The sequence below is a fragment of the Pecten maximus genome, chromosome 14, assembly GCF_902652985.1.
Source record: "Pecten maximus chromosome 14, xPecMax1.1, whole genome shotgun sequence".
Lineage (NCBI taxonomy): Eukaryota > Metazoa > Mollusca > Bivalvia > Pectinida > Pectinidae > Pecten > Pecten maximus.
The window spans coordinates 25,765,126-25,779,815 of NC_047028.1; the positions used below are offsets into that span (position 1 = coordinate 25,765,126).

Consider the following 14,690-nt stretch of genomic DNA (forward strand, 5'->3'; position numbering starts at 1 on the left):
GTCATATTAGAAACATACAGAAGGAAGGCTAAAAATAGCAAATTTAGACCAGGCGAATTTCATTATTCAAAAGGGAATTGTATTTTGTTCTATAATACTAAAATTTTAAAAGAAAATGAAATGCATTCGTGTCTGAATCGGTGTCACTATTACCAAGATTTAAGACATGGCAGGTAGGATAAGAACAAGGTCAACAAGCTTGCAAATACGTATTCATATACACAACGCAGAAATAATCAGTTTGTTACGCTATACAGGAAACAGCAAAGGAATAAATACAATAAATACAGATTCAATCCATCCTTCAAACCAAGTTTGCCTGTGTATATTATCTAATTAATGTTTCATGAATCTTTGTTTGTAGAAAACGGTTGAAATTCCCTCTATTACATAATATGAGGAAGTATAGCCTAGCCTGGTCTATGCATGGGGTCTATTATATTGTCATGTCGTATTTAAACTAAGACAAGCTCAATTTATGCTTATTATATCGTCAAGAGCCTGTATTTTTGTTTAGATGAATATATAGGAAAGAAAAACGATAGTTACGGTCAAGGGGAGTGTTGAAATGAAAGAACAAAGAACATTGGTATCAAATGCGTTACATGTTTTAATTATACAAGTCAAACGATTGTCTTTATATAACACAACAAACAAACAAAGAAATCCGTAAATTAATTAGAAATGTTTGATAAGAGAAATGCTGAGCAAGCAATCTCATTCAATGTACACATCATATGAAGAGAAAATATTTCGAGACTAAATAAACAGATTAGGTAGTATTTACCTCCCTTTGTGTCTGCAACTATTTGTTACTATGTAGTTAGTAGAAAGAACGTAGTTGTTTTATTCAAAACTAAATATGTGGAAATCACAACATGTAATATCTAAAATAGAAAAATAAGAACATTTTTCATTAGTATTACGTTGCATTTAGGAAAGGTTTTAATCTTAAGACTTGGCAGATTAAGAGTTTAAATGTATTTTTATTTGAAAAATAAAATCTGTATTCATGAATTCAAAAATAAACACGAATAATAAGAATTAAATCGTTCATGTCTCAGATGAATATTACACTATACGCTATGTATTCTTGATTTGATTGTAAAATATTTTGATTTCCTCTGTAATCAAGCTATGTTAAATATATGCAATACAGGTACAATTTCCATCAATGTTTATATAAGCGTTGCGACCCTTCTGTTCATATCATCCGATAGACGATTTTTCACTGCGATAACGCCAGGGTATCGGGGCACTGTCATTACGCCATTCAAGCAGTCTTTTTAAGAACATAGATGTGGTTCAGTGGTATAAGCTGCGGGTATTTCTGACCAGGCGATTTAGTGGCATAGGTCTTGAGTTGGGACCCAGTTACGGCACGAGTCATATGTTCTCCTTTATCATTTGTGTTTCATTGTGTACTTAGGTATGAACTAAATATAAAATACAATACATTAGTATTATCGCCACATGGTTTTACATCAAAAAAAGTAAATATCAAAAAAATTTAAAAAAAATATATAAAAGCAAAAAACAATAGACAAAACAGATTCATAAATCACACACGTACACAGGGCAATTACAAAACCAATATATAATATATATCCGTGTGTCCTATTGAGTCACTTTACCTATGTTTACCTACACTTATAAGAAAGACATATAGAATTAAGGACAATTACAAAGTTTCATGCAAATAAAACAAAAACAATATAACAATTGACAAGAAAGACATATAGAATTTAGGACAATTACAAAGTTTCATGCTCGATCAGATTCTCGTCCCCAAAGACACCTTTTATTAACGTATTTAAGCTATTATCATTAATTATAAAAGGAATTTGTTTTCGCCAATGGTCTGTACACATCTCCAAATGAACGAGAGAAAAATATCTGATAAGAAATCCCTTTTAATATGAATTAGGTAGTAGACACATTGCATACTTAATAATGAAAATATGACGTCATACAGTTGTTTTTTTTCGACTCGTCAGTCATTTTAGGAATATACAGAAGGAAGGCTAAATATAGCAAATTTACAACAGGCGAATTCCATTATACAAAAGGGAATTGCACTTGTTCTATATTTCTAAAATTTTCAAAGAAAATGAAATGCATGTGTGTTTGAATTGGTGTCAATATTGCCAAGATTTAAGACATGGCATGTAGGATAAGAACAAGGTTTACAAGCTTGCAAATACGTATTCATACATACAACGCATAAATAATCAGTTTGTTACGGTATACAGGAAACAGCATAGGAGAAAATACAATAAATACAGATTCAATATATCCTTCAAACCGAGTTTGCCTGTATATATTATCTAATTAATGTTTCATGAATAAGACTTTTTCAATTGTGTGTTCTCTGACAGAACATTTTACGTTTCGTTTACCCATACGAGCATGCACACTATTCAAAACATAAATAATTGTTGATATTGATGTCATTTGAGACGGCAATATCAACACATTAGTGAAATAACTTATGAGAAAAATATTTTTAAAAAATCACAAAACAATGATATTCCAAGGATTATAAAAACAATCAAAAGAATTTTCAAATAATAATGATTATACAAATTATTATGATAAGATTATCTTCTGGGTTACACTTGCCATGATATCGCAGTTACATCTGGATTTAATTTTTAAATCGCACTGAAATCGGTTCAGTTATTTCATAAAGTCATACATAAAGCAAGAAAGGCTTCAATACGAGTCTATAAACTAACCAAAGTCTATGGGTACACGGCCCTATATAGCCAGGGAATGGTAGGACTTAAGAATAACACACTTGATTATCTCCTTCAATACAAGGCTCACAACATAACAATCATCCCGCGTATATATACTGTATAAATGAGTCAGTAAAATTAATTTTGTTTTTTGTTTTTCAAAACAAGCAAACGGGACGAAATGAAAATGAATATGTGAAAGAGATCTCTGTAAGAGGTTACTTGTTGTAAGAGGGGTGAACCTTGGGTCACAACCCTGGCATTCCTCAATTTTGCTGGGATATTTAAATTCAATTTGAAACAGAAAAAAATGGACAGTTTAGAAAATAAATAAATGACTAGTTTCTATGAGAAAAAAGAAACTAGGGTAAATTTAATCTTACAACCAGCAAATATCTTTTACAATGCATTTTGCATTAAGATAAATATTTACATGTATATAACATTTACCTCCCTTTACGTATACTATTGTCAAGACTCGAGGACATCTATCTTGCAAATGCATTTCTTAATAAACATTACAAGGAGAAACATTTTTTGCTACGGTATTTTAATTGTTTTTTTTTTTTTTTGTTAATGTCTTATTAAATTATTATAAATGAATTATCCTTCTTCATTAATGAGCACTGCAGATAGAGAACATGGAGTGAAGAAAGAGTTTAAAGAAAGTATAGGTAATTATAAAAGGATTGTTATTTCAGGTTATGGAGACCTAAATAATTATAAGGTAAACAGGAGCAAGACTAGCTAATTTATTCATTTATCTGTCATTCCACCAATATATTAGCCTTTCTTTTTTTCAGTCGCACGATTATTCCTAAATGTTACATCAACGAGAGTGGTTTTATTTTTGTCATTATTTTTTTTAACATTTGAAAAAGCTTTTAGCTGTAGAATAAAAAAAAACGTTTAACAGTGCTGTTAAAATGAATTAGGTTTAAAAATGCAGCATGCATGTTTTTCGTCTGTTTATGGGTTATACGTGATGATAACTTCAAATAATGTCGAAATACAGAACAAATTTTCGAGGGGGGAGTATAAAAACCATAACAACATGTAAAATGTTCCGATTGTCAAGATATTCATCAGTACGTGCCAAAAATGAGTTACGAAAAATAATGTACCTCTAATATTAGTGGAGCAAAGGATTGCTTCGATATTGCTTAAACCAGATATTGGTTTATTCCAGATAGGTGTAACTTATAAACTGGTTATACATCAAACAAGTATGCACTCTTGGCAATATGACATTTTCAAGTATGTTACGGTGGATATAACTGTAAACTCCCGTATCAAGTTTCACAGTTCCAACGCATATAAGTTTATAAAGTTAAAAATAAGCTGATGAAATGCAATCACAAATGCTTCATTTACACTAATTGTAGTAAATAATTAATAATACATACTATCTCGGGGTTGTATATAACGTTATACCACAGCAAGAAAGCGATTCACAAATCATAACCCGTGGTTATTTGGCCTTTTGCAACCATCTTTCTGTCTTTCTCAACTTCCTGGCTAGTACACAGCCGGGGCTACCATTTCGGCGCTAACAGCTGAGTCAACCGTGCTTCCGATGTACAAATATCTATCTTAATGGCAATTTTATAAGGAACACTGGACATTCGCCTCCCAGTCGCAGTCTCCTTCACATGGGTTGTTGGCGTTCACCTTGTACCACATCAAAACATTGCACATTTGTTCGTGCGTATTCTTGCCTGCATCGCACGTGATGTAAAAGTCACACCTTGTTGGATGACTGTACGAACAGTTCGCACTTCTGCTCTCGCAAAATTCTGCAATAAAAACAAATCTTCACTAAAACAATGCCACTAAACCGGATATGGTCGGATAGTTGAGTAATAAAATGATTAAACCTCGAAAACCTCTTACTGAAGAAACATTGAACCCCATTTTCCATTAAATAGTTTTATTGAACCGTATCGACCTGACCCTACAGGGGATTATTTTAATAATAGCCTAATCGATCTATAAGGTATAATCGAAAAAAAAACATACAAAACAAAAACTGAACTTGGAAAGAGCAGACGACAACTGGACAAAGGCAAATTTAATGATGCGCGCTATCGCTAATTTTGAATTTACCATTGACCAGTTGGCATTCATAAGCCCATAGCTGCCAACTGAATTTTTTTTTAAATGCTTATTTTTATATTTGACAACGATTTTTTAAGACTATTTTGCTCCTACGAAGAGTAAACAAATTATTATCGTCAAAGACAAAACAGCCTTTTCAACAGTCATCTTTACTTATTTTCGACGTGACAGTTATGACGTCACAATAATAATGACGTCATAATGACGTCTTAATACAGGTTTCGAAGTTATGGACTCGTAACCTTCAAATGGGCTTGGTAAGATTACAAAGTGGGGTTGCAATGCATATCTAAATATTTCAAAGTGAATAAATATATGATTTGCAGTTTTCAGATTTTCAGTGATTTTGTTCAAATTTAAAACTTTCCGGCTTAGTATTTCTAGACTCCAATATTTATGAGTTTATCTGTTTCATTATATTTCAGGAGTGGGACAGTATGTCCTTCAAGCGTAACCGTTAACTAACAACATCTAATCAGGTAAAAAAAAATGAGGTTTCGATATGTCGATGCGAATGAAAAAACTATCGGCTGATTGATTCATGATACATCTTGTATGCATGTAAAGTGGCTTACACAAACGTAGGGAGGCAATTATTTTGTACATTTAACTTAATGAGGGTGTAAAGCTAGTAGCCATTGCAAAACAAATACATAATTTTATAAACTAATAAAGCTTATTGTCGATGCAAAAGTACACATGCATAAACGGGTATAATGTTTTTATAAGACGATCAATAGAGGTAGATGCATGGCCTTCATTTTGGTACTTACTAGACTCACAAGGCGCTGAGTTGGTGCATGTCTTTTTGTCTTTAAACGTGGGATAATGCCAACCACATTCCTGTTCGGTCTGTTTTCCCTCACATGTCCTTTCCCTGGTCCGTATACCACTTCCACACGTGAAACTGCACTCACTCCAGTCTCCCCATGCGTCGTAGCATACCAAATCTTGACAATCCTTTGTTTCCGAGTTGTCCCCAATGCATTCTCCACCGGCAGAGTTATCACAGTCTCTCGTCCTGATGTTCACCCCTTCACCACAAGTTTTGGAACAGTCACTCCACTCCAACCAGTTACCCCAAACACCAGGTGGAGGGCAAGTCGCCTCACCACAACCTGATGTTTCCGAGTTTGGTCCAACACAGTCCAGGCCATTGTGCTGGGGAGTAGGATTATCACAGTTTCTTGTGCGGTTCCTAATGCCCCCACCACAGGTTGTCGAACAGTGATTCCAATTTTGCCAGGAACTCCAGTTTCCGTCTATAGGACAATGTGTCATAATACACACTTCTTCTTCAGTATAGGAACCTTCACAGTCCTCACCTCCAAATGCCGGCGAAGGATTATCACACGTTCGGTTGCGGGTTTTGACGCCTTCATCACAAGATATAGAACAGGAACTCCAAGGTAGCCAGCCACTCCAATTTCCATTCACAGAGCAGTTGGCAAGTATACAACTTTGTGTTTCCGTTGCAGATCCTTCGCAGTCTTCTCCGCCAAATACCGGCGCAGGATTATCACAGATTCGGTTGCGGGTTTTCACGCCTTCATCACAGGTTGTTGAACAGGAGTCCCATTGTAGCCATTCACTCCAGTTTCCATTCACAGAGCACTTTGTAAGAATACAACTCTTATTTTCAGATGTTAAACCTTCGCAGTCATTTCCGCCAAATGAGGGAGGAGGATTATCGCAGGTTCTGTTGCGAGTCATAATACCATCGCCACATGTCACAGAACAGGTGCTCCACTCTGGCCAGTCAGCCCATGTTCCATCTACTGGAAGATTCCCGTGCTGTGTGTCTATCCAACATAATGTTAAATATATTAGGATTTAATGTAATAAACATATTTAAACTCCAAATATAGTAATTAACATCATTTACCTAATTTTACCTCAGAATCAATCGATATCATTCTTTCTGTTTGTACACGTTATGAAATTCTTCATATTTCCCGTTTTCTTTTATATCATAATTAAATAGCTGAAATGTGTTTAAGCTAAATCCAATTCAAAGAATTAACTGACTTCTATGATAATTTGATTATCCAGATTTGTGAACACACAACTGATATCCTTTTTTAAGTGTTGATACCTACATTTTTTTTCCTGTTCTAATACCCTTTTACTAATTTTAATTTACTAAATTCTCTGAGGGTTTGATCATTTAGATTTTTAAACACAAAACTGATTAGTTATATAGTGTATCCATATCCAGTCAAGCTATATACTTATACCTGCTTCTGAGATTTCCTCTTTTAATACCCTCTCATATAAGAAAGCTCCGCCGGCTGTCAGGAGACCTATTACGATGACTATTGCCACAGCTATCAGAATTCTGGTTGACCGGGACTTCCTCTTCAACTGATAATAAATTATGTTACTCAACTTACAATTGACGTTTATTAACACTATCAGGTGAATTGATCATACTAACCATTTTGCCGACTAAATAATATTGGCAACATATATCGTTCAAGAAACTAATTTTCAAAACGTTATGTGATATGCCGCCAGATATATGCTTATAACATGTACTAAAAGAATCCGCTGTCCGTTGTTTTAACTTGACATCTTTTTGTACTTTCGATGAATTTATTTACTGTAAACGCCTGATTTAGAAAGCTATTGCAGTTATGAAGAAAACGTACTACAAAGAAACATTTAAATTCATGGCAAAACTGTATATATTGTCCACAATGAACTACGTATCATAACTGAAGTCTAGTTGAAAGTTTGAGATCAGAAATTAAATTAAGTTGGTGTTGAGTCTATTGTCATTTTTAATCTACGCAGATATAACGAATACCATATTGATTGATTGTGATCACTTACTTGACCTTTGACTTTTTGTGATCTATGTGTTGACATTTCAAATAACTTGTTTCTTTAATCTGAGGTAAAGAATCCCGTTTTCAAATTTTACCATTTTTAAGAATGGAAGCACCGATTTCTCAACATATTGGAAATATTGTTTCAATTAAACTATTTTTACATTATAGAACAAGTATATAAACTATGGGATTTAGAATTTGTCCGATTGACCCATACTAGATAGCTACATTACCCTTGGAATCTCATTGTCATTAGGCACCATCATTATCTAGGAACTCATTTTAGAACATTAGATTGCGACGTTGACATCACAGCTCAAATTTAAAAAAAAAATAGTAATATAAAATATTAATTGTAGTAGCTACTGCTGTACTTACATCAGGATTTTTCGCATTTCCAAACGAGAGGTAACTGTTCTACAAATAAGAAAAAAATCATAGTTGATATTTGCATCCCGCCTGACATTTTAAATGTACATTTTTTATATCACGGGTATTATATCGTTCATATTTATCAAATACTACTTTATTTCCTATTAGCTATATAAATGGCAGAACTTTTAATAATTTGCTATTTATTAATACTTTGTGTTGCCATTATCATTTCGATTACTTTACCATACACTATTAGACTGAGCAGTGGACATTTTTGAGATCCCAAACAAAGAAACAAAGAAACCACATTTCAAAACGGGTTTTTTCCTTCTAGGAATGAAGTTCTTAATTTCTTGTAACCTGATCCTTTCCTGATTTCTGCTTCCTCTCTTCCCCTTATGTACATTATTTATATATAGATATTTTTTTCGTTTTTATTGTAACCAAATAATGGATATATTTCAGACTGAGAGTAGTTACAGTTTGACTTAATGGAAACTGATGTGAGAATAGTTACAGGTAAACTAACAGCAGACTGATGTGACAATAGTTACAGGTGAGCTAATAACAGACTGATGTGACAATAGTTACAGGTGAGCTTACAACAGACTGATGTGACAATAGTTACAGGTAAACTAACAGCAGACTGATGTGACAATAGTTATAGGTGAGCTTACAGCAGACTGATGTGAGAATAGTTATAGGTGAGCTAACAACAGACTGATGTGACAATAGTTACAGGTGAGCTTACAACAGACTGATGTGAGAATAGTTATAGGTGAGCTTACAGCAGACTGATGTGAGAATAGTTACATGCGAGCTTACAGTAGACTGATGTGAGAATAGTTATAGGTGAGCTTACAGCAGACTGATGTGAGAACAGTTACATGTGAGCTAACAACAGACTGATGTGACAATAGTTACAGGTGAGCTTACAACAGACTGATGTGAGAATAGTTATAGGTGAACTTACAGCAGACTGATGTGAGAATAATTCCATGTGAGCTTACAGCAGACTGATGTGAGAATAGTTATAGGTGAGCTTACAGCAGACTGATGTGAGAATAGTTACAGGTGAGCTTACAGCAGACTGATGTGAGAATAGTTACAGGTGAGCTTACAGCAGACTGATGTGACAATAGTTACAGGTGAGCTTACAGCAGACTGATGTGACAATAGTTACAGGTGAGCTTACAGCAGACTGATGTCACAATAGTTACAGGTGAGCTTACAGCAGACTGATGTCACAATAGTTACAGGTGAGCTTACAGCAGACTGATGTGAGAATAGTTACAGGTGAGCTTACAGCAGACTGATGTGAGAATAGTTACATGTGAGCTTACAACAGACTGATGTGAGAATAGTTATAGGTGAACTTACAGCAGACTGATGTGAGAATAATTCCATGTGAGCTTACAGCAGACTGATGTGAGAATAGTTATAGGTGAGCTTACAGCAGACTGATGTGAGAATAGTAACATGTGAGCTTACAGCAGACTGATGTGAGAATAGTTATAGTTGAGCTTACAGCAGACTGATGTGAGAATAGTTATAGTTGAGCTTACAGCAGACTGATGTGAGAATAGTTACAGGTGAGCTTACAGCAGACTGATGTGACAATAGTTATAGTTGAGCTTACAGCAGACTGATGTGACAATAGTTACAGGTGAGTTTACAGCAGACTGATGTCACAATAGTTACAGGTGAGCTTACAGCAGACTGATGTCACAATAGTTACAGGTGAGCTTACAGCAGACTGATGTGAGAATAGTTACAGGTGAGCTTACAGCAGACTGATGTGAGAATAGTTACATGTGAGCTTACAGCAGACTGATGTGAGAATAGTTACATGTGAGCTTACAGCACACTGATGTGAGAATAGTAACAGATGCGCTTACAGCACACTGATGTGAGAATAGTTACAGGTGAGCTTACAGCAGACTGATGTGACAATAGTTACAGGTGATCTTACAGCAGACTGATGTGAGAACAGTAACAGGTGAGTTTACAGCAGACTGATCTGACAATAGTAACAGGTGAGCTTACAGCAGACTGATGTCAAAATAGTTACAGGTGAGCTTACAGCAGACTGATGTGAGAATAGTTATAGGTGAGCTTACAGAAGACTGATGTGAGAATAGTTACAGGTGAGCTTACAGCAGACTGATGTGAGAATAGTTACATGTGAGCTTACAGCACACTGATGTGAGAATAGTAACAAATGCGCTTACAGCACACTGATGTCAGAATAGTTACAGGTAAACTAACAACAGACCGATGTCAGAATAGTTACAGGTGAGCTTACATCAGACTGATGTGAGAATAGTTACAGGTGAGCTTACAGCAGACTGATGTGGGAATAGTTACAGGTGAGCTTACAGCAGACTGATGTGAGAATAGTTTCATGTAAACTAACAGCAGACTGATGTGAGAATAGTTACAGGTAAACTAACAACAGACCGATGTCAGAATAGTTACAGGTGATCTTACATCAGACTGATGTGAGAATAGTTACAGGTGAGCTTACAGCAGACTGATGTGAGAATAGTTAGAGGTAAACTTACAACAGACTGATGTGAGAATAGTTTCAGGTAAACTAACAGCAGACTGATGTGAGAATAGTTACAGGTAAACTAACAACAGACCGATGTCAGAATAGTTACAGGTGAGCTTACATCAGACTGATGTGAGAATAGTTACAGGTGAGCTTACAGCAGACTGATGTGAGAATAGTTAGAGGTAAACTTACAACAGACTGATGTGAGAATAGTTACAGGTAAACTAACAGCAGAATGATGTGAGAATAGTTATAGGTGAGCTTACAGCAGACTGATGTGAGAATAATTACAGGTGAGCTTACAGCAGACTGATGTGAGAATAGTTACAGGTGAGCTTACAGCAGACTGATGTGAGAATAATTATAGGTGAGCTTACAACAGACTGATGTGACAATAGTTACAGGTGAGCTTACAGCAAACTGATGTGAGAATAATTATAGGTGAGCTTACAGCAGACTGATGTGAGAATAGTTACAGGTGATCTTACATCAGACTGATGTGAGAATAGTTACAGTGAGCTTACAGCAGACTGATGTGACAATAGTTACATGTGACCTTACAGCAGACTGATGTGAGAATAGTTACAGGTGAGCTTACAGCAGACTGATGTGAGAATAGTTACATGTGAGCATACAGCAGACTAATGTGAGAATAGTTACAGGTGAGCTTACAACAGACTGATGTGAGAATAGTTATAGGTGAGCTTACAGCAGACTGATGTGACAATAGTTACAGGCTGACTTACAACAGACTGATGTGAGAATAGTTACAGGTGAGCTTACAGCAGACTGATGTCAGAATAGTTACAGGTGAGCTTACAGCAGACTGATGTCAGAATAGTTACAGGTGAGCTTACAACAGACTGATGTCAGAATAGTTACAGGTGAGCTTACAACAGACTGATGTGAGAATAGTTACAGGTGAGCTTACATCAGACTGATGTGAGAATAGTTACAAGTGAGCTTACAGCAGACTGATGTGAGAATAATTATAGGTGAGCTTACAGCAGACTGATGTGACAATAGTTACAGGCTGACTTACAACAGACTGATGTGAGAATAGTTACAGGTGAGCTTACAGCAGACTAATGTGAGAATAGTTACAGGTGAGCTTACAGCAGACTAATGTGAGAATAGTTACAGGTGAGCTTACAACAGACTAATGTGAGAATACAGATGTAGTTGCAGTCGAGCTTACGTTAGACTGATGTCAGAATAATAACAGGTTGACTTACTGCAGTCTTATGTGAACTGTCATTGGATGCAGTATCGTCATTATGGATCTGTAAACATAAAAGTTTCTTATAATTAAATTATTTTAAGTTTCTTAAACATTTAGTACTTGATTCTTTCAGACACTGGACAATTTATATTTCTCATTTGCAGTTATTTCCTTGGACCTCTATTTTATTGGTTTGTTTCCTACTTTCGTTATTTTATTTGATTTTTATTTTATTTTATTTTTTTCATTATTATCATCGTATGTCTACTAACATTATATTGGCCCGTGGACGACAAACCCACCCACAACACAGACAGTTTTGTAAATAAAATGTAGTGAAGATGAGTTGTTTATATCATCAAAGTTAATAATACTCACATTAGGCCGTGGATAACCATCTTGAACATAGTCGTATAGGGAATCTGTGGTCTGTAAATACAAACATGTATTGTGTGTATGTCTTACATTCATTTTCTTTTAATTTCGTTAACATCTGTTTTAATCGTGTGATAAAACGAATTGTTTTCCTCATGCTTTATTGTTTTCCTGATATGTTTAGATATTTGATACATCTCAAACATCATGGTCATTAGTCACTACCATCGTTATCTGGGAACTATTTTTATATAATAAAATTGCATAATTGATATCAAATCTCTGACTTTCCAAAACAAGTGTATTAATGACAATGCATTTTTGCGATTGTAGTTAAAAGTACTTACGTTAGACCGAGGCGCCTCTCCGGGTGAGACATAGCTGAAGTTCTGTAAATTAATAGTGATAGTTAATATTTCCTTCACTCAAACACTGTTTTTACAAGCTCACTAAAATCTGAAAATCCTGGCGATACAAGCTCTATCAAGGCGTAGTATTGACAAATACATTTACTTATTATCTCCCTTCCATTGTACAAATGTGCCTGTGCCTGTGGTTGAAGTGGGCTTTTGTCACACGTTTTACACGCATCTTTACATACAGTGACACAGTTTTACTAGTCTAGCAGGAATATTATTTATCATTAGATTCCATTTTGTAACTCGGTACATTAGTGGGAAACCTAACACTGTTTTTGTCCTATTTCGTCGCCGTGGTGGCGGAGTTTGTTTAAAAATGTTAACTGCTTTTTGATTACTCATCCTTGTCGAATTGAGCCAAACATTTGCTTCGTAGGGTTATGTAAGCTAAATCTCCTGTTTAAAGACTGTTTTCAACTGCATTTTAGATGCCGGTAGTTTCGTGGTGCTCTTAATGTCGGAAGCAGACTTCGTTAAGGTGAGGTTAGCCTGCCTATTAGACATTTTCATTAACTGTGTCTAATATGAGAGTGAGCTGTGAATGTAAGCTATATCTAGGGAGGGGGTGGGGGTCATCTTTATTGGTGTTGTACGGGTAACTATGACTATTGACTACAAATTTAGTCATGAATTCCTTGCAGTGCGAGCAATATTTTATTGTTGAAAATGTGAAGGTCTTGAAGATTAGCCAATAAGTCATACGATTGGTTGGTACCATAAAAACATTCAAGATTGTGATCAATTATGTGTACCGTGTACTATGAAAAATTATATCTTGATTATCTGGGTACAATTCTACATTCACGATATTTTCGTGAAATAAAATTAACCATATTATTACATTAACGATGCTTCATGTTCTTTAACTTGTATATATGTATATATTTATTCCATAATCATCAAGAGATACTCATTACTAAGCTGAACCAGTATCTACAGCATAATCATGTAAATACTGCAATAGACCGACATGTCTATCACGAGACTATTAAGTTATCAATGCATTTCATTTTTAGTTTATATTTTTAAACGGGATGTACGTTTTGTATGCATGGTGTATACAACCCACATACATTATGTAATAGATGTTCAGTCAGATATAATTTTCGAGAGTTTCAATTTTTTTACATGTTTATCATTGTATATATAATGGCATGGTTTCGATAATCGGTCGGTCTGCCATCTTAATAAGCAATTATGTTTCATTGTTGACTTAAATGACAAAATAAATTGTTCCATGGCCTTGCATTCCTTATATCGTGCTAGGGATTCGGGGAAGGAAGGCTTGCTCTAGTTAATATAATGTAAGCGCTTACTTGTGAGGGCAACTTCACTTAAATATGCATATTTACATTTTACGATATCTATTAAAGATAAACTTGGACCTTGCAACATTCTACTTAATTTCTGACAAATTAAAACGTTTATAATGCATTTCCCTATTCAAATATCTATGTCGCATTACAGGCGTCATTATCAACTTGAAGATTAGAATAATGTTGCCGGGGGTCTTATATCATTAGGGCTTGTTGACACTACTTAGTCGTTTGTATAATATTTGGGGATACTCCAGTAGCTATATCCTCGGACACACAGGGTTTGTTTTTTTGTTTTTTTTGTTGTTTTTTTTTTAACTTTTTGCATTTTTTCCATTTTACTAGCTTTAGCTAAAATTTCATTTATAATTGATAGGGAAACTTGAATTTACAGTAAAGTTTCGGGTTCATAATGACCCTCTGATATTGGTGGTGCATAGGGCTTATGGATACACGGTTAATTATCTAATTGTAAATATCCTACATAACTATGTGTAACATATTGTTTACATCTTTTCTATGTTATTGGCACAATTAATCTGGGGCACTAGGCGTAAATATATGGGTGTCGCTTGTTTTCAACATGAAGCATACTGACCATATTTTCCACTCCAAAACTATTGAGCGTGAAACAAGAGTACTAACTACTATATTATATACCCGAGTACGCCTCGGAAATTACACAAAACTCAAAGCATTTTGTATAGCGGTGAACAAATCTGAGACCTACTGA

At 35.0% G+C, this 14,690-nt stretch overlaps 1 protein-coding gene across 2 annotated transcripts in view; it reads right to left on the reverse strand.

The window, feature by feature from the left end:
- Nucleotides 1-14,690, reverse strand: part of LOC117341993 (coadhesin-like) — a 47,801-nt gene that overhangs the window by 23,047 nt on the left and 10,064 nt on the right. For both annotated transcript variants that reach the window (XM_033903929.1, XM_033903928.1), the window contains exons 5-9: nucleotides 12,570-12,611; nucleotides 12,226-12,276; nucleotides 11,861-11,908; nucleotides 8,072-8,110; nucleotides 7,097-7,223 (exon numbers count right to left, since the gene is read on the reverse strand). In XM_033903929.1, coding sequence (XP_033759820.1) covers nucleotides 7,097-7,223; nucleotides 8,072-8,110; nucleotides 11,861-11,908; nucleotides 12,226-12,276; nucleotides 12,570-12,611 — 307 coding nt within the window. The remainder of the gene's footprint in view (nucleotides 1-7,096; nucleotides 7,224-8,071; nucleotides 8,111-11,860; nucleotides 11,909-12,225; nucleotides 12,277-12,569; nucleotides 12,612-14,690) is intronic.